This window comes from Glossina fuscipes, unplaced genomic scaffold (genome assembly GCF_014805625.2).
Source record: "Glossina fuscipes isolate IAEA_lab_2018 unplaced genomic scaffold, Yale_Gfus_2 1, whole genome shotgun sequence".
In the NCBI taxonomy this organism is placed as follows: domain Eukaryota; kingdom Metazoa; phylum Arthropoda; class Insecta; order Diptera; family Glossinidae; genus Glossina; species Glossina fuscipes.
The window spans coordinates 33,728,946-33,752,074 of NW_023998415.1; the positions used below are offsets into that span (position 1 = coordinate 33,728,946).

General features: G+C 33.4%; 4 protein-coding genes across 5 annotated transcripts; 2 read left to right on the plus strand and 2 right to left on the minus strand.

Moving 5' to 3' along the window:
• The first annotated feature begins 1,652 nt into the window (after nucleotides 1-1,652).
• LOC119645019 (girdin) lies at nucleotides 1,653-8,441 on the plus strand. Of its 2 annotated transcripts, XM_038044791.1 has the most exons (12): nucleotides 1,653-1,831; nucleotides 1,968-2,384; nucleotides 2,454-2,758; nucleotides 2,822-2,903; nucleotides 2,975-3,171; nucleotides 3,240-3,525; nucleotides 3,598-5,400; nucleotides 5,458-5,696; nucleotides 5,764-5,839; nucleotides 5,902-6,068; nucleotides 7,243-7,347; nucleotides 7,581-8,441. In XM_038044791.1, the coding sequence occupies exons 1-12, from the start codon at nucleotides 1,754-1,756 to the stop codon at nucleotides 8,011-8,013; spliced, it is 4,188 nt and encodes a 1,395-aa protein (XP_037900719.1). In that variant the 5' UTR covers nucleotides 1,653-1,753; the 3' UTR covers nucleotides 8,014-8,441. The 2 variants fall into 2 exon arrangements, with proteins under 2 accessions (XP_037900719.1, XP_037900720.1); XM_038044792.1 differs by lacking the exon at nucleotides 7,243-7,347.
• On the plus strand, nucleotides 3,292-22,139 carry LOC119645023 (ATP synthase subunit b, mitochondrial). The gene is made up of 5 exons (XM_038044795.1): nucleotides 3,292-3,302; nucleotides 4,244-4,245; nucleotides 20,815-20,933; nucleotides 21,195-21,697; nucleotides 21,766-22,139. The coding sequence occupies exons 3-5, from the start codon at nucleotides 20,906-20,908 to the stop codon at nucleotides 21,943-21,945; spliced, it is 711 nt and encodes a 236-aa protein (XP_037900723.1). The 5' UTR covers nucleotides 3,292-3,302; nucleotides 4,244-4,245; nucleotides 20,815-20,905; the 3' UTR covers nucleotides 21,946-22,139.
• Nucleotides 10,665-12,499, minus strand: LOC119645021 (threonine aspartase 1). Its single transcript, XM_038044794.1, has 3 exons — nucleotides 12,231-12,499; nucleotides 11,213-12,171; nucleotides 10,665-11,131 (listed from the first exon to the last, which is right to left on the minus strand). The coding sequence occupies exons 1-3, from the start codon at nucleotides 12,256-12,258 to the stop codon at nucleotides 11,048-11,050; spliced, it is 1,071 nt and encodes a 356-aa protein (XP_037900722.1). The 5' UTR covers nucleotides 12,259-12,499; the 3' UTR covers nucleotides 10,665-11,047.
• On the minus strand, nucleotides 13,196-13,698 carry LOC119645024 (protein PDF). Its single transcript, XM_038044796.1, has 2 exons — nucleotides 13,543-13,698; nucleotides 13,196-13,466 (listed from the first exon to the last, which is right to left on the minus strand). The coding sequence occupies exons 1-2, from the start codon at nucleotides 13,651-13,653 to the stop codon at nucleotides 13,287-13,289; spliced, it is 291 nt and encodes a 96-aa protein (XP_037900724.1). The 5' UTR covers nucleotides 13,654-13,698; the 3' UTR covers nucleotides 13,196-13,286.
• Nucleotides 22,140-23,129: the final 990 nt, after the last annotated feature.

Below are 23,129 nucleotides of genomic sequence, written 5' to 3' on the forward strand. Positions count from 1 at the left end.
TTCATTGGAGGGTATAAAGAGGTCAAAGATTTTTGCCAAAATGCCCCAATATACAACATTTATATCATTAAATATGTGTAAAATGTGACATTAGTACAAGCGTGTGTCCTGCGTGAGTTTTTTGGAGGGCAATCATATAAGCAGGCGATAATCGCTTGTCTGCCTCTTTTTAGAAGACAATTGATTATCGCAAGAGGCTTATCAGTTGCCATCGTCGTCAGTTTTCCAATAATTTTCCTCAAATTTTCCATTACAATGTATTAATAACTGAGAGAAACGTAAGAAATGAGAGCCAAGTTGACGTTTGTTTTAGTATAAACAAACTACATATGGTAAACAATAGCAAGCATGCAAAATGAAATGAACAGAAAATTATGTAGCATTTGTGGTACGCTATATTTACTTTAATTTAGCTCGACATTTAAGAAAAAAAATTATACTTATTTTTTTTTCTTCGCCACTCACAAATGTCATTTCGGACACATTAGATTTTCTTTAAATTTTGGAATTAAAAACTCATTTTCTAGCAGCTGTTTATATTTTTCTTTCACAGCGGCTCTGTTGAAAAACCAACTCTAAAAAAGGGATTTGTGGTAACTTTGTTTAGTTTATACTCAATGCTAATGCAAATTGACTCTCAACGACAGCAACTTATTGTCGTAACTGAGAGAGCGCGTTTAGCGATAGTCACCAGCAAAATTTATCAACAAGATTAAATTCTTTTGGCGATCACGCTTACATGATTACCCTTCTGATTTTCTACGCTCAATGTTTTATTTTTATATATAGGTAACGTGAATAATTTGTTTGTTATATTATTTTTTTTCCCCATTTTATGACAAACAGGTAAACACCGTTCACACTACACTACTATGTAAACATCAAATTTAGATGTATTTCGTTTCAATATTTCCAAATTCAAAAGTAAAATTCTTTCTGTACCAAAATTGGTATAATTACTTTAGTCCTACACGCAAATCATCTCGTTTTTGAGATACTCAGTCAATTAACAACCAATTAAATCGTTATATGTAATTTATATGATTACAAACTAGATAGTTACGTAACAATTTTAAAAATGTAACATCCCATTGCGTATTTGAAAGTTAATAAGGAAGAATACAAATTTCCAAAATTTGCCGCTATTTCTCGTACTTGTTAAGTTAAATGAAGTTATATTTTGATTTGACAGCGGTTTTATGTGTATCTTGTTTACCCTGTTAATATTCAGTCAAATGTTCAACAAACACATTTTTAATCTAAATAAAGAACTAAAAAACGAATGTTTCTTGAGTTAATAATAACAAATTATGTTTGTTTATTTAAAGAAAAAAAAAAAAAACGGGACAACAATATACAGTGTGAAATATCTAATGCAAAAAATACATATTCGTAGCAACGCTGTTTAAATACTTTTTCAGATGTATGTAAATACCTGCATATGTTTTTTCTATTGTGTGTTGTGATATGGTAAAACAAATTCATTTGGAAGCGTAGGAATAAACACTTGACGATTGGGAATTGATTTTCAATTGTCTACAATTTTGTAATTGAAAATGATTAATGAGAAATAATTGAAAAAAAAAAGAAAAACAACTAATATAATAATTCAAATTTTTAATAGGACATTTTTCAATAATTAAGAGAAAGTGGCTTTTTGCTGATATAATTTTCAATAATTGTATACTGACAAAGCAATAATAGAAAAATTTTATAAAAAAAGTGTGAGTTTGTTGTGTTTAAGTGATTAAAAATGGCAGCTGTTGTGGGTGCTATGGCTGCTTCATCTGTAGAAATAGAAGAATTCATTAATGGTGCGCTTGTAGCTTGGGTAAGTTTTTGTTATATATATATACATATTTATGTACGTGTTCTATATTCCTAAATATGCATATTTAAGAAAAGGCGACAGATATAGTTTATATGTAAGTTACATCTAATGAAAGATTCTTAAATGTTACATTTAGCTGGAATCTTGTTTATGTCATCCGGAAATTCTTTGTGGCTACGATTCCTTACTCGATGGACATATTATACATAATGTGTGGTTACAAATTGATCCAGAACCGTCAACAAATCCAAGAGATATCAATGACCTTTCAGGTGTGCCCTTAGCAATGGCTAGAGTTAAAAATTTCGAGTGCATTGTGCGGAACATGAAACAATTGTTTGAAGAAGAATTTGGTCAAACAATTTTATTATTACCGGACTGTTACACATTGGGCTATCATTCGGAAACTAAGCAGGGCTTGGAACAAATGAAAATTTTGTTAACGTTATTATTGGGAGCCGCTGTGCAGTGTCCCAATAAAGAACATTTTATTGGACGCATTAAAGGATTGGATGTTGACACTCAGCATTCCATTGTCGAGTTAATAAAACAGGTAAACATCTTTTGTTTTGAAACTGAACTATGTGGAAAATTTTGCTTCACTGTATTTTAATTTACGCAGGTAACAGTTAATCACAGTTTAGTATTGAGTGAAGAATCCATTGAGTTATTAAGTGCCCAAGATATGTACAATCACATCGTACGTTTAAGTAGAGAACGCGACAATATTTATCTAAAATGGATATCGGCAATTTGTGCAGAGACCGTTTTAAATCAGTCCACATGTTCAGAAACTCTACCGTCTCTTTCACTTTCCAATGGTGTATCCTCGCCGGTTGCATCGCCATCTTCAAACGAGAAGAACAATCATATGGCTGTTGAGTTAGCAGATTCAAAATCCAGACTAAGAAAATTACGTCAAGAGCTGTAAAATATATCTAAAGTAATTCATAAATAATCTTAATGATCTTACTGTTGTTACACTTACAGCGAGGAGAAGTCAGAAAGTTATCTGGAACTGCGTGAGGAATTCGATCATAAAAATGCGCAATATGAGAAACTTCGCTTGGAAGTATATAAAATTTTAATTAATTTTTGAATTGAGATTGACATGTATTGTTATTATTTTCTGCAAATATAAAGAGTCAAGAGTGGCATGCGGAAGCGAAACGTGCTACCGCATATCGCGATGAATTGGATGTATTGCGAGAGCGATCAGAGAGAGCAGACAAATTGGAAGTTGAAGTGCAAAAACTCAGAGACAAACTTACCGACTCGGATTTCTACAAGATACGCGTAGAAGAATTACGCGAGGATAATAGAATGTTATTAGAAACAAAGTAAATATTATAAAAGACCTAAATGGAACAAGGTTATCAGTTGATTAAGTTGTTCATTATTTTTGCAGAGAAATGCTGGAGGAACAATTGCAAAGGTCACGAAAGAGGTCCGAGCACGTTATGACGTTGGAGTCTGAAATTATTAAATACAAACAAAAATTAAATGATTTGACTTTGGAAAGAGATGCTGATCGATCAAGAATGGAAGAATTAATCGAAGAGAATACACAATTCCAGCTGGCAGCGAAAAATCTAACTAGTACTATCGATATGGATAAGTCGTTTTCAGACATTGACGACGGGTGTAATTCTGGCGATAATAGTCTATCGGAGCAGCTAACAAATAGTGCACAGGTATAGAAATATTAGAAAGTGGATTTTTCGTTTCAATAGTAGTTTATATTCCAATTTCTCCAAACTTTCTAGACTAGGGTATTAAAATTAGAATTAGAAAATCGACGTTTGGCAGCTGCGTTGGATCAAGTAAAAGAATCTGCCTTTCATGAGTCAACAAACAAAATACTGGAACTGGAAAAAGATAAAAAACGATTAAGTTTGAAAGTAGAACAAATGCAAGACAATATTCAACGTTTGATACAACAAAATAACGAGTTGGAGAATCTGTTTAAAAATGCACTGAAAGAAAATAAAAAAATTCAAGACACTTTGGATCAACGTCAAAAAGCGCACGACAAGGAAAGCCAGGAACGCGAAACGGAACGGAATATAATAATCGATTTAGAAAAGCATATAGAGACTTTAACTAAGGAGAAGCAACGGATTCAGCGGCTACATGAAAGCATACAAAGAAGGGCCGACGATTTGGAGAGAACATTAGAAACACGCGGAAAAGAAATTGAGCGATATACAGCAAAAGTTAAAAGCTATGAAGAAACAAAAGAACTTGTTTACGAATTGCAAGGCAAAATTACCGGATATGAACGTGAAAATTCCAGCCTTTCCAGGGAAGTTAATAAACTTAAAGAAAACTTAGAGGGAAAATCGGTGGTATTGGATCAGAAATGTGCCGAAATATCGAAGCATGTTAAGGAAATAAATCGTTTAGTAAAAGCAGTGGAGGACAACGAATTGGCGCACGCTCGTATTACGGAACTTGAAACAAAAAATCACGATTTACTTTCTCAGCACGAGATCGATCTTCAAACTATTTCCACACTGCGCAATGATCTGGTCAATGGTACTTTAGCTACTAATAAAGTAAGACATAGGCTGGAAAAGCTTGGGCTCAATGTCGACCCAATCGCGGATGATAATTCGGACTTAAATGTAGAGACAGTAGTTGAGAAACTAGTTCGTAATCCGGAAACTTTCAAGACTGTCCGTGAAATAATGTTAAATGTATCAAAGCAACAACAAATAAGCGGGAATGCTAAATCTGATATTTGTGTGCTATGCCATCGCAAAGAGGTTTTCACGGTCGAGAAAAATATTGAGTTGTCATCGCTCTCGCCTAATAGGGAGCCACGAGCAGTTAGTTTTGAGCACACTGTACGACTGGGGCCATCCCAAGAAACTGTCGAATTGATACGTTTGTCGGAAGCGAACACGCAGCTCTCTGCCCGCTATGCAACATTGCAATCTATTAACGAAGAATTGCAAGCTGAAAATGCGCGATTTAAAGTAGACGTAGCCACTCTTGGATCTCAAGTCACCTCATTGAATACACAGCACGTAGCTTTGCAATTGACCAATTCTCAGTTAAGTACTGATAAAGACACGTTGCTTAAGAAAAACGAGTCCCTCAAACAAGAGCACAAAAATCTACTGCACGATCAAGTTACCTTACAATGTTTACATGACCAACTTTCGGCTGAGTATGAGTCGCTCAACACAGAGAAAGAACAACTGAAAGCAGTTGCGCGTGACTCGAGGAACGAATCACGCGAATTGAGAGGACAGATTGTTAAATTGGAAAGTCAGGTAAATGATATGAATAGGCAGCAATCGTCAATGACGTCATGCGTTAAGGATCTGACAAATTTGCGCGCAGAGCACTCAAAACTCACAGATGATTTCCGTAATCTATTTGCGAATAGTAGTCGTTACAAAAATGAATTCAAAAATATACAAGAACAGTACAAGCAGATACGTGAAGAGAATAATAAACTAAAGTTGCAAAATACTGAAATGAGCGACGAGTTAACTGGTCGTGTTGATCAAATCAAAATATTGGAAAGGCAGTACAGTCAATCCACTCAGCGTTGCGAGGTATTTTAAAAATTTGCTTAAGAGAATTGTTTAAATAATGATTTGACTACTTTTCAGATGCTGGTGCAACAGAACCGTGACCTTGACTATGAGCGTAAAACGTTAATGGAAAATGTTTCACATTTACTAAAGCAATACCATGAACTGCTTTCACTTTCGCTGGAGGACAAAAAACATTTTCACGAAGAAGAAAAAAGTTATACCGAATGTGTTCATAATCTGACTCGACAGAAAGAAAAGCTTGAAGAAAAAATTATGGAATTATTCAAAAAATCAGAAAGTGCAGTACCAAAGAAGTATAATTGTTTCAGAGCTGTTTCTATTTATTTGATTGCTAATGCGTAGCATTATTATTGCTTTCAGGAAACCGTTTGCCAGCAGCTTAGTGAGGCGGGTTAAAAAAGCCAGTTCTGACTTCATGAGCAAGGTTCCAAGTCGTGTAAGAAATTCAAATATATTAATGGAAGCTTAATAATAAAAATATGGTTATTATTTATTCAGAATCGACGAACTTGGATAGATGACACACGCTCGCCACAGTCAGGATTCATGGTAGGCTCAGAGTCTGGTGGCAATGATTCTGATAATAGCACTGAAGAACCAATTTCGATCAGTTCCGATACTCATTTGCTGCAGCGTAACATACCTATCCGCCAAAGTCTTCAACGGTATGCTTTCAGTTTATTATATATTTTCAACTGACCATAAGGGCTAATAATTTTCGAAAAGATACATAGGACTAATTTCAAGTTTTTTGTTAACATTTTCCGTTTATTTAATTTTATTTTAAATTGTTTTTAGGATTTATTTAAAGATTCTACTCTTTTTTTTTTTTTTTTAACCTCTTGTTGAACATCAAACAAGATTATGTGCGCACAGTTTCCTCTCCTCTTATCTTAATTATATATGCAAAAATAAAATATTGTTTACCTAATTTTATCATACACTGTGCACATACGATTAAAACTTTCGCGTAGAATATTTAGAAAAGTTTACAGAAAAACGGACATAACTTCAGCTCGTCCGGTAAGAGATTTTCGATAGTCCGTCTTTCTCCGTAAGTGGGTTTCTTGACTGTAACCATTTAGGGAATTCTTGCTGGATAGAAAGTGATATCGACCTCCTTTGCCGTCGAAGTAGCTAACTTTACAATGAGAAGTTCGTTTATTCATTATAACCTCCGATCATTTGACCTTTTGGACTATATTAATATAATATATTATTCTGTTAGACAAAAGTGTCTAACTTTAACTGGATAATTAGAACTCTCTTTGTTCTGTTTGAACGCATTGATGGGAATATATTTTGATTTGGTTGTAAATTATTTAATAGTTCGAAGTCCCTCCTTTTACAGAAAGTGTAGAACAACTAACAGAAGCAGTATTTGTTTAAATTGGTTCATTTTTACATATTTACACAAATTATAGCGATAACATGGCAAAATACGATTCAAATTTTATTGGATTATAAAAAATAAATTTCAAATCAAAGCAAATTACAAAAATGGTATCGACGAAAATATCCTTCAATTAGAACTCTTTATTTTACTTGATCTTCATTTCATTCACTCTTACACGTCATTTAAAGAATTATTGTGAGTCATTAAAATTAAGAACATAAACAATAACGTCGGAAACGGCCAAAACTTAAAATACATTTCCAAACGGAAGAGACAAACATTGTCACCGAAAAGTTTACAAGATTTTTTTTTTAAAGTTTTCTATTTCTTTATACCACATGGACCGCCCTTAGATATTTCCTAAGTAACTTAACATAAGAATTATCGAATATAATATTAAATTACTCTTACATATGCCTATAAAAACAACTACATTTACACAGAAATACATTGGATAACTCAATCTCTCGGGGCGGCACACTGCGAAGTAGTCTACAAACACAACGACTTACGGATTTGGGCAATTCGCGTAGAAATAGCATACACGGGTAAATATGATTTCAGGTTTAGAAATTCACAATGCCTTTTATGTCCTTAACAATACAATCTAAACTTGATGTGAGAGGATATTCCCTATACTCAGAAAAGAATGAATTTTGTATGAAAATTTAGTTAACTCTTTTAATGCATATTTTTTAAATTTATTACTTATACTTATCGATATTGTTTATTTCATTTGTCTAACCTTCTTTTTTAACCCAATTTTTTGTTTTACAAATAGTTTGGAAGCACCCGACGTTACGGGCAGTAGTTTAACATTAGGAACAGCTGGCTCCCGGCGTACAGTATACGTTATTGATGAGAATCAAAAAATTCCAGACGCCGCGGCGGGTCAACAAACGACACATATATCAAGTAATACAATCAGTGATAGTCCCACTCCAACTGTGAACAACACAAATAACGTAGCCGAGTCTCAAACACTTACCGAAAGCGGCCAAAAGAACGACAATCCTTCCACATTTCTTGTTTATAATCGTATTAACACCATTATGGGTAACTCGTCGCTTAATTCAAACAACAACGAAGTACATTCAGCGACTACTGCAGGTAATCGCGACGACGACGACCATCAGCAAGATGACAATAAATTATTACGTAAACGCAGTGAAGATAATAGTAATAGTGTTTGGTATGAATACGGATGTGTGTAACATTTACATAATCAAAAATTGAGCTTGCAAAAGAAAATTAGGAAAGTGTAGCGTTTCATTTTTATATTCATTTTACTCATTCAAATGCTTTTGAATTTTAATAAATACGTGGTCTATATGATAAATAGTTGTGTTAGGCCATACATATATTTTTTAAGGACGGTGCATGATTTTGAATATGATTTTCTGATGACGATAATATGATTGATTAGATGCCTTCGTGCCAGTGATATTGCAGCAGTTACAAGTATAGATAATTAATAATTTGAAAGCGAAGGGTTATTAAATTTGACAAATTGAAGATGAAAATTTTGAAAAAATTCTCTTACTATGACTCTGTACAGAACGGGACTATCTAACGGACCATCTAAATCTAAACAGAATAATTGGAGGATTCCTATCCAAAAAAAAAAAAAAAAAAAAAAAAATAGAAATTGATTTAGCGCACAAATTATTATTGATGATCAAGGTTATTTATAATTCAAATTACTTCCCATCATAACTAAGAAGGTACTCTTCGAAAAATAACACAAAGACTTATCATACTGCACTCGTATATTGCATTTATTTTAGAGAGCTCATTCTTCATTATGTTTACTAAGTTTTTCAATTCTATGTATTTTTTGTTATAATTTTAAGCATTTCTCTATAGGAAAGTACACCTGAAGCATTTAAACTTTCACGAATACATATATTATATAAAAAAAACTGTAATCAAACAAAACTTCTGTCCATTAACTAACTATATATATAAATAGCAACGAAGTACTTCCAAATCAACAATTAAATGAAATAGTTTTAATTTATATATAAGAAACAACAAATGCAACAAAAATTCCTTCAATTATTTACGTACTATATACAATATAACGATTGTAATTAGTTATAATTCGTAGTATAGATTATATTTATAGAAATAGAAACACTTTTTTTTTTTTTTACAAATCTCAAGAATGCATTTTTTTCGTATTCCATTCAAATATAAAAAAAAAAAAAAACAAACAAACAAAATTAAGCATGTATTCGAAGATGTTTTATTCTCTACGTTCATATGAAACTTATATGAAGGTAAAGAATTTTTTAAATATATACCGATATTACAAACAACCGCGACATTATTTAAATTAGTAGAAGCTTTTAAGAAAAGGCTGGAAGACTACAATCCTTTATACGATAGATTTTTTGATATTCATCTCCTAACAAAACAATATATAAAAATTCAAAAGTTTTTCTTATTTATGCAACGGAGCTTCCTGTAAAAAAATCTCACATCGATCCAATATCGATCGATTGTGTTGTCTTTCCTACATTAATTTTAAAGTGCAGCTCGTTTTAGGTAATTCAACCAAACATATTTTCACTAGGTTTCAGTCTTTTTCATAAGTTTTACAGCGACGCTCTGCTGAAATTGATACTGAAATCAACAACTTTACTTGCTCGAAAGCAACAAAATACATGTGCATTGGATTTTATGTACTTTTAATTTTACAAAGAGAAAAACCAACTTGTTTTTCAAAACTTATTTTATTTAAAGATATGAAATTAAAAACTATTGAAATTAAAAACTATTTATGGAAAATGCATCATCGGAACTTAAAGTAATTGAGTTTCATGAACACATAACATCGACCTCATATCCATCTGTTTCTAAAAATAATATTACTATTGTCAACAACAAGCTATTTATACGCAAAGCTATGGACATTGGTTTAAGAATAATTGTTCATGTTATTATCAGAAAATAAGTCAACAAGAAAGCCCTATCCATTGGTTGAGATCAATTTTTTTTTTCAATACTATCCTCTTTCCCTAGGCCGACTGGGATTGCGTTCACCTTGAACTTTTCGACATATTTGTATCTAAATTTCGCATCTCTGCTTACTGTGTTAACGAAAATGTATTGAAATATTAAAATTTTTATTGGAGACGGATCAAGATTAAGCTTTCTGTAATGTATTGATAAATCTATGGCCGTGCATTGGCCCTGATATACTCAAAATATTCCGCGAATCGAAAATATTTGAACCGTTGATATAGTTTACGTGAAAATAATACGGAAAAGAATAATATGCTGACACTGTCACAACTCCAGCAGATGCTCCCAATTGAATGTATATTTCCCGTATGTTTGTAGTTATTTAATTATATATAATGAAATTTGTGGTCATTTTTGGTATTAGACAATTCAAAAATCCAATGCCATTGTAGAAGTCAGGCATCGACAATGCAATCAACTTGACGTAATTCTACTTTACTTCAGTGTATGCGTTCGTTCGTAATGTAAAATCTTTCTTTTCCGGTGTTAAAGAATCGAAGACTAGCGAATACAAAAATATTTCGATATAATGGCCTATGACACACGGATGGGAAATTCTTAAAATCTCTTTGAATTGGTAGTGTTGATGGCCATTGTTAAGGCTAGCAGCATGGAAGACGTAAACGTATAGAAAAGCGCTTCAAAAACAAAACCATTCAAAGTTATTAATTTCAATTTTTAGTTAAATTATTGGGAAAATGCTAAATTTATGAGTAAATAAAATTATTTCGGAAGATATGTTACGATCAAGATATCTGACGCGATTTTCTTACACAACTGTTCTTAAAGTTACCATGTCCATGGCTATACACTTTTTTTTTTTTTTTTTTTTTTTTGCAAATAGCGCAATTATTATACTAAATGCAGTTGAATCTATTAAAAAACATTAATTCATAATTTTTAGCCTACGAACAGAACTAATAATTATTAAGTGTACGATGACGACGATATCCAAGTGTATATGCATGTGTGCATTTGTCTATCCAAGTATACATTGATGGTGTGTTCGTTCATGTGTAGTTATATTTATAGGATTTTAGTTACATTAAATGAATTTAAATTTTAATCTTAAAGAATACATTGCTTGCGTTCAAAACGACAACGATATGAGCACATATAAATGTCCACATCGATTCCGACAAATGTAATAATACATTCACACATCACTAACATTCAAAAATTAAAATAGACAAACATTCATTTCGTCACCATCGTCAACTATATACGTAAATGGAAATTGTGTCCGTTGACCACACTCGATTTTCCCGGGAGACTATACGTTGGTAATGGCGAATACACAAACTGTAAATAAGAAATGAAAGAGAAGAAATGAAATTTTTAAAAACTTTAAAACATTGACAGCATTCATTAATTGACACCAACTTTTGGCATCTTCTGTTGTGTTGACATGTAGCCGACGCAAAACGATTTAGTTGTATGGCTCCAAAGTACTTCGCCTCCACCATTTTTGGGATAATAGATAACGGAAAGTGCGCCACCGTATAAATCTTGGTGGGCAGGTAGAAAGGGGGATTCTAGGAATTTAGTTTTGAATGTTTTATGCAAACTTGTGACAGCGCATTCGGTAGTGAAAAGATCAGTACAGATTTCTTTGGCCAGAAATGTTTTCATTAGATATTCCCCGTTTCCTGTGGTACAAGTAGCTACCGAAGCAGCGTCTGTGTCTGTAGCCCAGCAGCCAGCACCGTATGTGGCTGCTTGACCAACGCGACCAGGCACTTTCAAGAGCAAACCACCTGAACTGCAGCCAGCTGCTGAATTTCCAGTACTGTCAACGCATACCGCGCCTACTGTGTCCAAAGCACTGCTGGTATCGGGTGTCACAGTGCCTTCCGCACTTGGACTGGATGATTTGGTCAGTTTAGCCACTTTGGACTTGTAATGATTATAGGAGAACTTTGCCTTTGATGAAATTAACGCGCTGGGCTCAATCATAGCGCAGCCCATTTCTTCGGCATATCGTTCGGCACCTTGACCGGCCATAACCATGGGCGGTATACGTTCCATGGATAACATTCGCTCTTGTCCTTCACAAATTACGCGAGCTAACTGAATGGGATTTTTAACCGTTGTTACGTTAGTGCAGGCACCAAAATGCAAATTATTTCCATTCATAATTGAAGCGTCACACTGCACATAACCATCCCAACATAGATTTGAACCGAAACCGGCGTTCGTATTCCCACAATTTTCTAAGCGCATAATAGCCGCCTCACAGGCGTCCATTGCACTTCCACCATTTTTAAGGATATCTGTAGCCCGAACGCAAGCCTCCTTAATGACACGTTGATATTTCGTTTCATCAACGCAATTACCAGCACCTATAGATCAAGTGCTTAATTAAATTGTCTCGCCATTGAATACAAATTTGCCGACATACCCGTATGAACAGCAATAAATCCAGACATTTTCCTTGCAAAAGCTAGTTTATCGATATTCAATTCTCTTATTCTTTTTTTTTTTTTATTTTTTTTATGAAATTTAATAAATTTCCTTTTACCTCTTCAATGTAAACATTTAAAAAAATTGAATAAACAAATTAATGTTGCTAGTGGTGGCAAAACCAATGATTACATGTTATTAAGATGCTCATCAATTATCGACCGTATCTTAATTAAGTGCAACATATATAGAAAAAGGCGAGATCGATTTCTCATTTTTGACAAAGGAAATAAAATTGACAATTAATACTTGCAAGACGAGACTTAGATGTCGGACTAGATAATTACTCTTGTCATTCGCAATTTACGGAAAAAGAAAAAGTAAGAAGCGATACACTATCCTCATCTTGTATAATCAAATGCTCTATCCGCATTGTTTACGTTATTTTTCGTCGCTGAGTCAGCTGAGTTGATTTATTATCTTATGCAGGCCCAAAAAGATGCTGAGAATAAAACTCTTTGTCATATAGATGGCGTTGAAAAAGTAAACGGCTATTTTGTAAACGGTATGTTGTTTTTACTAAATGCAAAGCATAACTTCATTGTGTATAAGAAAACCGATAATTTTATTTTATTCTCGGCTGCTATTCAAGGCATTTTGTTTTACATTTCAATGAACTGACTAATTTGAATGAGTAGATATGGTGGGTATAGAGAATTTTTTTTTCAAATAAGATTTTTTTTATTTTAAGCAATGCTTAGCACGTACATACATAAAAGAAATAGCATTTTTTTTTCTTTTGCTTTTTAAAGCATTTGTTTTAATTTAAGAGTAAGTAATTATAAATTTTAACACGTCCATGCTATATTATTATGTTATATAAGTATATATAACATATATATTTTATTTTATTATTATAACATATAGTATTATTATTATATAGAGACAGAGAAGATATTTATTATTTTTCAAATAAAATAATTAATAAATTATTGTAATAATTGTAATAATAGAATAGAAAATTGTAATAATAGAATCATTAGATTATGTAAAGTTATTTTCCGGCGTCATTCATATTCTTGGGTAGGCTGAGAAGAGAATTAATTAGTTCCGAGTTACGTTTAGGCATTGCGGGTGCCATGCCGTTACCGTGATAGTATTTGCATGGATTATTAAAGGGTTGACCGTATTGGCCACTAGCCGACGCTAGCCAATTCATTAAATCACGATTTAACTAAAAGAATAATTTTTAAATTAAAAAAACTACAATAACTAATTAATTATAAGTGAAAGTCGTTTGATATAATTACCTCTTTATCAAAGTAACGTTCTTCATCAGGGACTGGCAGAGACCAGGAGAGGCCCATAACAGTAACTATGACAATTATTACGAATAATATGGAGCGGTTGACTTTGTACATCTTAGCTATGCTGCACGGAAATATTATTTGCAAAAGTAGTGAATTTTATCGCTGAGGTAAGACAACTGATGGAGCAATGACAATTCCCAGCGAAATTTATACCAAAAAATCGTAGATTTTGTTGTCGCAGCTTGAGGTCTATTACATACATTTCAATGGTGCTGGTGTCAATTACAGATTAAACAAATCACTTGCAATATATTGGAATCTAAGCTAAGTACATATTTGATTTGGTAACAATTCATTTTTATGATACGACATGTGCTATACTCTTATACATTACATATTTGCTTAGGTTTCTGTCCTTTATTGATTTTCTTTATTTTATCATCTTATCAAGTAAAATCATTGTGCATGTGCACTTTAAATATGTATTAAACACATGAAAGTCGCGTCAGGGTTGATCCTTGGCTACTCATCATACAGAATTCAGTACGTATTACAGTTAGATTAATTAATTTTGGTGAATATTTTCGCAGCAACACAAAAATTGGGCAAACATCGTGGATCTCTTAGTTACATATGTAAATATAAATGCTTTGGGAAAATATTCCCTCGATCGTTTAATACATTGTCTATAACGAACAAGTAAACAAGTAAATAAAAATCAAATCATTTATGTTCCTCGGACACTAAGACTTTTAAAGGAATTAGAAGATGGGTGCTGATGACAGAGTTTCTGAAATCGTATAATAGATAATCATCAAAAGTGTTTCGGAAAGTGAAGCCATCATAGTTTCATCATAGATTCTATGCATCTTCTAGAATGTGTGGAAGAAAGCTCATTACCTTGCACAATTTGTTCGCTTGAAATTTCGAGCTCTATTCGCATACCGCAAATCAAATGACGCAGGCACAGCCTAATATCTTTTGCCTGATGACTGCTAATAATCTTTAAAAACAAAAGTTTTTGCCGCATAGGCATATTGGCATTATAGGCGTGTCCTTTGACAAGTTTAGATCAATTCCAAATTCTTTTGCAATGTTTTAGGCGATATCTTCATTTTCACTAACGGGAAATTGTTTATCACAAACACTACAAACTTGCGCAAGCAGACAGATGGACAGACGAACAGGCGGACATGTTTAAGTGCATTCCAAATTTGAAACTGGCCTAAAATTTGCGTACGTCATGGAGTCTTTGAAGTTTGTGTCTACGCGTTATAAATGTATTGAGAAAAAAATTAAATTTTGTTACACTGTCGGATAGGCGCGGCCAATTTTTTCAATTTTTATAGAGTTACTAAAGCGTTGTCCATAGAATATATGGTCAAATTTTTGTATATTTATTTGCTATACTTTATGAGTAGTGAGCAAAAAACCAATTTTTGATTCCTTTTAAAAAACAGAGGTGCTCTCAGTTTAAGTGGTGCTGCGGTCCTGTCGTTCGATCGGTTTGGTCCATTTCCAACACCAATCTGCGTGCAAGAACTTCCAATGCTTTTGTAAATAAATATAATGACAACGTTTCTCTATAAATATGTTATTAATGAAAATATTGAAAATGGGCGAAACCGGTCGAAGGACACACCTGCAGGAACACATATACTGAGAACACTTCTCATTTTCAAAAGAAATGAAAAATTGATTTTTTTGTCCATTAATCAGAAAGTAAAAAAATTTGAACATATATTCTATAGACGAAACTATATTAACTGTAAAGAAGTTTCATACTCTTTCATATTGGATGGACGAGGCTGTCTTTTTTCCATTTTTAGTATAAAAGTGAAAATTTATATGGTATATTTTTTTGTATTTGATGAGTAACAAGAAAAAAACAAAAAAGCACAAGTGTTCGCAATCTTTGTTCCAAAGACGTGTGGAGTGTTGTAGGCGTATTCTTTAAAAAGTTTGGGTCATTTTCCAACGCCATTGGCACGCTTTTAGGTGACAATTTTCTTTTTTCAAACGGGATAATGTTTACCACAGATACTACATAATTGGGCAAAGGACAAATGGATGGACGAACGGACGGACACGCTTAGGTGCATCTCCGATGTGAAACTGACAACGAATTTACTTGTACGCCTTATAAAAGTATTGAAAAAAAATTAAATTTTGGTATACGATAAAATTTGGTAGGCGCGATTAATTTTTACCTTTTCGATATAAGTGATATGGGTGATATAGGTATTGCCCATTGAATATACACTAAAATTGATGTAGATTTATCTGCTGCAGTTGATGAGTAATGAACAAAAACTGTCCGGATAGACGGCCAGACAGACACACTTAACTCGATTCAAAATTTAATGCTGGTTAATAATATTTTTATTTTGTGGGATCGCTGAAGCTTCCTTCTGGGCGTTATAAAGGTTTTGATAAAATGAATATACTCCTCATCCTTCGGTAATGGGTATAAAAAAAAGTATATACATATCTAGCACAGAGGCATACACGCAAAGGACTGCGCTGACTCGAAGGAGTGAACCGCTAAGCTGTAGCAAAACGAATCAATTTTCATAAGGAGCGAAAGAGACAAGCGAGTCCAAACATCAATTCTTGAAGAGAGACAATAGGAATTGCTTTTGAACGGATTCTATTGCATCTACGTAGCATCTATAGGAAGCAGGCATAGTCAAATATTGGTGTCACCCATGCCCATGCGTAGTCTTTTCATATGTGCGAGCACAAAACTTTTCCGACGGCTTGTAGTAACTGACTTTACGGTATGCTAAATGCCAAATAGTCCAACAAAGGTTGAAGACAACTCTTCAGTGATTCACATTCTAGTATATTTGGCAGGCGTGCAACACCCGAGAAACTAGAAACATTATAACCATACCTGAACGATTTGTACCATGCATATCAAAGTAACTAATAGTAGTATTATAATAAAAATCGAATCTTTCCTGGCGTAGCGATCGTACACGCAATTCATTTTCGATGTGTATCTGATCCTATACTTATTGTGACTGACACTCTATATTGAGATGTGGTTACTTTTGTATCAAAGACATGTTGGAAATTTTGGTAGCAATAAGTATAACCCTATCATAGTACGTCATTTAGATTAATATTCTGGAAGAGCAAACGCCTTATAAGTTGAACGGTAACCAATTCCTTGGCCCTCCTCCTGAAACGGCCATTTCACCAGAGATGATTTGCGGATTAGGAATGAAGAATTGAGGATCGACAGTATACAGTGCGTGTACATTATTAGATAACTTATTGGCGCCAGATCAATCCGCTCGTGTGCAATGTAAGTTTGATTAGATTGCATCCGGATAGCCTTTAAAAGCCTTTTCACACAGTCCTCATAAAGTCTGACTGATTCTGTCAAGAATTTAAAATACTCCCTTTTTCTCTACTCTGACACAAGTTAAGGACTTTTTTTAATCTTTCAGGAAACCAGATAGCACTAATTTTACTGGTGTTCAAGTGTAAATTGAGATCGGCTCAACTCTTGTAAAAGAAATCGGCATTAGCAGAGACGTTTTTAACCGGATTATCAAATGATGCTGCACTTGAAAAAATTAAGAAACGCTCGACGTACTAAAAATTGTGATTTTTTCTCGTCTAAAATTTCATCCAATTTGACCGTGCACAGGTCAAAAATGATGGGACTTAAATGATGGGACTTAAATTTCAACTGTAACATTGCTCGTGAGTACACGTTTGGACGGAAATTTTGGAGTAACACACACACACACCACGGGGCTAAGTTAAAACACACACACGCACACACACACACAATTATATCTTCGTTTTTGATAAGCAAAAGGAGCGAAGCGAAATAATCTTTCCACCATCAATATAATTTATAAGGTTCTTCATGGCCATGGAATTGATTAGCTTTGTGATGATCCTGACTAGAGCAATAGGTCGAAAGCTAGCAATAACCATTAAATCTGTGCCTAGTATAATTTTGATCCCATTGATGGGATGATACTATTTGTCGAACACTGCTCGCCTTAGCCATTTCTATTTGATTAATATAAATTACAAAAGCCGTTCAAACTTATAGCTGGGACAAATTGTATGTTGACCAAGCGGCCATATGGTAGGTAACACTTTCATTTCGATTTTCGCGATCGCTTCATCTGGGAAATGTAGCTGTCTTATGGTATGATTGCCTGTGTTGGTTAATATGAGACCAAAAAGATCATCGATTTCCACTGGCACAGATCTCATCAATGATGGGATCTTGGTATTTCCTTTTAGGTTTTCTAGCCATGGATCTTAGTTCATTTTGAATCATCTCCAATCCGTTATAATTTGTTAAGATAGGGTAGATACTTAGTTTTTCAACTGAGGCATCCTTTTTGCGGAAGAGGACGGAAAAAGCGGGATTTCGTAGCGGGTTTTCGAGTAGACACTATGAAAATTAGTTTTAGCAGCATTGATTTCGGACTGAAAGGTGTTGTGTATGGACATGGCATCTCAATCTGAAGTAACTTTGAGCAGGTTGTCTAACAAACGCTTGCGAGGAAAGAAATTTTAATTTTTTGTTGGGAGACCAAACTTGCTTAAAAAGTAATTGTAAAGTGATGACTTTTGCCCAAAGAGGTATTTAAAATTTTCCATTAAAACGGTCACGTCAGCGGTCGAATCAAAGTCGAGAACAATGCTGGAAACATGACCTTTTCGTTTGCAGTGGAAATTAAAATTTCTATTGTTTAGATTATCAATTCTGCTGGAGTTGGTAATATGTGCAAGGACCCTTCCGCCGTTCGATGACGTAGAGTCATAATATCAACCATTGCTAGCTATAAAGACACCTGTTCAGATAACATTTTGTCCTCCATCGCGTTGCAAATGATCGCAGAAGATATCAATCTCGAAATACTGTGGGTAGCAATATGATACTATGATGTTAAGCTTCAGTTTAACAGTCATGGCCACTAGAAGCAGAGTCGTTTTCTGATGAAAACACTCGCATTATCATAACAATCATCGGGGAGGAAGGCTTCATTTACGATACAAACATCTATTTCCTTTGTGTTCACGAAATAGTGCAAGCAAAGAGCATTTCTCCAAACATTGAAGAAAAAAAAAAAATGATTATAACCAGAAACATTGGACATATAAGCCACAAATCTATTGGCATAGTCCATCTCTGTTCAACATACCAAAAAAAAAAAAAAAAAAATAACAAGAAACATGTATATAATAGTTATCGAAATATTAAACGGGTCTTTCTGAAAACATAAATTTTCAAAACAATCCACAAAAAACTTTTATAATTTTTATTTCAATTAACATCATCTAGTGAAACAATGATTTTCGATAAGTTAACTCATATATTATTTATTAAGAACAGATTGCCTTCAGTTTTGCTCGAAAATTGCAGAATATTGAACATTTTTATTCAAACACTCGTCAATTACAAACAAATCAAAATTTTTTAACAACTAATTTTAAAAACCATTGCTCCCAATGTTGTCCCTGGTAAAGCGGCTCACAACATGTTCCAGCGCCCTTTACACTTTTCAACTAACAAAATATAGAAATTAAATTCAACTATTTATACCTTTTTTGTGCTATACCAACCGAACATTCCCACTTCTTTGTATATAGCTTCCTAGGCTGTTTATTTAAATAACCTATCCAGAAAGCGCTTATTGTGCACTTCTAGCAAATTCGTTAACGGTTCGTCCAACTTTTCAACACACTGTTTAAACCAATTTATTTTTATTTTAATTAATTTAATTTAACTTTTTTGTTATCACAAAGAAATCAAAAAGAATCTATTGTGCATTTGGAAAGATAAGTTCTAATTGGATTTTTTCAACGTTAAAGACTTTTTCTTCTGAAAAAATATTTCAATTTCAGTTTCTTGAACAAGAAAAAGAAAAATAAAAAAAATGATTGAATCAATTGACGAATTTCCTGAATAACAGAAGAACAAGAAGAGTACAGGGTGCTTAAGAATTTTGTTTTGTTTTGATAAAACAATTTCTTTCTCATATCAGGAAGAAGTATTCTTATTCGCTGATTGACGATTACTTTAAATACTAGGCTGAATTGTCATAGAAAACACTGTGAAAGTGTGCAAAAGTGACAACTTAATAACACATCGATAATTAAAATTTAAAATTAAATACGAAATCATTTCAAAAGGAAAAATAAAACAAGTAACTGTTTGTACAAAGTAGCTGATAAAAAAGTGTATCCAAATAAAGAAAAAAAAACAATTGAAATATAGCTGAAAAAGCAATTAGAGAAAAGGAACAACCTTACATCCCACTGCGGAGCTCATCTCACTCAAAGAGTATAACTACACACTTCAACTCCATTCTAAATCTACAAAACTCAATCTGCGAAATGTGGTTTAACCATAAGGCCGCGGACGCAAACAGACGGCAAATGTTGTGCTTCTACAAGAAAGATTTCGTTTACTTGTCAATTTTTCATCCAATAAATTCTGTCTTTTGAGAATCATCCGACTTTACCTTTCATTTACAACTTTATATCTCTTCTTCCTTCTTTTAATTTATTCAAAATTCCTTTTGTTTCTCAATATTTTCGACCTGCAATTAAATTCCTACCAGAGAGATAATTACTCAAACTTACTCAATGCCAAATCGAAACATTTTTCACACATCTTTACTTATGGACCTAAGACTGATATTGTAGGCAGCGGTGTTTGGGTTCCAGCTAATAATATAGAAGCCTACTTCTTAAATCACCTAAGCATTACCGTATTTTCGGCTGAATGTGTTGCTATTCTAGAAGCCGCACGCTTAGCGAGTACTCGACCTCAAAAGAAATTCCTTATAAGTAAATATATTCTTTAAGACAGTAAATCTGTCTTAAGCGCTTTACTATTACTTCCCTCAGGTAAAACTGACCCCTACATATTAGCAATCAGATCTTTACTTTATAACCTCAAATTTGATACTTTTCGTTCTCATTGTTTCTGGATGGCCAGTCAGATGGGCATTCAAAATACTTTCTCAAATTTATATTATTTATATTATATTCTTCTTATTTCCAAAATCATTATTGTTATTATTTCAAGCAAGAAGACTTTATTACACCTCAAATGTTTTTGGTCAATTAAACAAGGGAAGTAAGCAAAATTTTTATCTGTTGGCAACCTAATTTCTTAAGTTATTTATAGGAATATTTATAAAAGTGCGTCAGAAGGGCTTAGCTGCAGTCCCATTCCAAATTGAAAACGTGAAGTAACATTTATACATCCCGTATTATTATAAGTAAAGAAGCGTTGGTAACTCTTACGGGTGAATGTGAAAACGAATATATTTCTTAGGATTCTTGGGATTAAAAGAAGAAATTATCACGTAAGATGCTATCAAGGGCTGCTCTTCTTTCTGGTAATTGTATAAATTTGCTTTTAAAATAAAATACTTGTGCAAAATTATGAAAAAGACAGCTTATCGGAAGAAAACAAAATGCAATCTTTAAATTACATCATTCAGTATCAAAGCTATCAAGATAAATATTGCGTTTATGTAATCATCTGAGGGTATATAGTTAACTAGATTGATAGTATATAAATATACGAAAAATTGCAATATTTTAAAAAGTTATTTTTATTAAAATCATCTAACCTTTCGTTTGCATATGAATTATAGTCCAACGTCCTTTGAGCGTTCTTGCGGCTAGAAAGGCCGCGAGCTCCAGCGGCGAACGTCCTGTCCGTCTTGAACAACCTGGCAAAGTTCGTTTGGGCTTCATTCCAGATGAATGGTTCCAATTCTTCTACAACAAAACTGGTGTAACAGGCCCATATACCTTTGGTGTTGGCCTAATCACTTACCTGTGTTCCAAGGAAATCTATGTGATGGAACATGAATACTATAGTGGTATATCATTGGCTATTATGGCCGTTGTTGCAGTTAAGAAGCTTGGTCCACCAATGGCTAAATGGGCTGATTCTGAAATTGATCGCATTGAAAACGAATGGAACGAAGGCCGCGAAACAGAATTGAAATCTCTTAAAGATTCGATTGAAGCGGAAAAGAAAGAACAATGGCGAGCAGAGGGTTCCCTGATGCTTATGGATGCCAAAAAGGAAAATGTTGCTCTCCAATTGGAAGCGGCTTTCCGAGAGCGGGTTATGAATGTTTACAATGAGGTAAAATTTTTCATGCGTCCATCGCTCATGCTATAATAATTAAATTGTACATTATATTTGATTTTCAGGTCAAACGTCGCTTAGACTATCAAGTTGAATGCCGTCATATTGAGCGTCGCCTTAGCCAAAAACACATGGTTAATTGGATTGTTAACAGTGTATTATCGTCCATCACACCCCAGCAGGAAAAGGACACCTTAAACAAATGCATTGCCGACTTGAATGCTTTAGCTGCCCGTGCTAAATAGATAATTTACCAACTCCTTTTTTTTTTTCATTTTCTGCTGTGAAACTTCAATTTTCTTTGAAAGAAAATAATACTGTCAACATTTTTGTTAATAATTGAATGAAATTTATTATATTTAATATTTCAAAAGATTCAAAGTGTTAGCGAAATATAAATTTGGTTAAGCAATGATGGCAATCACATGGCTGTCACACGAATTCGTTGGTTTTATGTAAATGATACGTGCATATATAGGGACAGCATGGCTATTATCTGATTGTTGGTCCATGGAATATTAATCGTTCCCATTATCACAAAAGAGTGAGTCACAGGGAACGAACTATAATTGACTTGATTGCTTAACTGTCTGCCTAAGCATTAAAAGTGAATTCAAAGGTAATGACAGTTATAAGGAAAAAAAAATTGCGGAAATTCAGTGAAGTTTGGGCTACAATCCTCAATTCGAGCTAAAACTCACATAGCTCATATACATAGGAAAAAATTGGTATATATTTTACGCTTTCAAGCTTTATCTTAGCTCATTCATTATTAAAATCTCTGTCTTAAATTGAAAAGTCTGCTATTGTCAGTTGATGGAGAAGTTTTATCAGAAGGATATTTTACAGATATATCAAGAACTAGTACGACTCGCTAAGTCAATATATCTGTTAAGTGAACATTGCTCTCGCCGAGTATATGCAAGTCAGCGAATTTTTATTTTCGTAAGCTCGTAATAGCTAAGAATTTGTATAAACAAGTTTGTGATTGGGTAGTAGTACTATATAACTGTAGTATTTACTTATAATATGCGAATACAGTTGAATGAGTGCAGTAGTGTATTAAGTTTATTTCTCAAAAAAAAAAAAAAAAAAATACATGTCTTTCTATAATCTGACTATACTTTTTCTAAATTTTTATCATTCCTACATTTCTCATATGTTTACACACATCAGCGAATTTTGCGCCTTTGATTTGCTGAATAGAAGAAGAAGAAGAAGAAGCAGATTACCCATATGTATGATGTATGTGTACTGCTTCAGAACGTGCAATCTTGGACACAAACTAAGCAGAAGTAGAATAATGGAACAATATGAAACAAATGAAACACTTGATGTTAACAACTTACCTTTCTTAATTTTTTAAATAATTTAATTGATGATTAATATATAAAGGCAAGTTTTATTTACTTAAAATCTATCCGGCAAC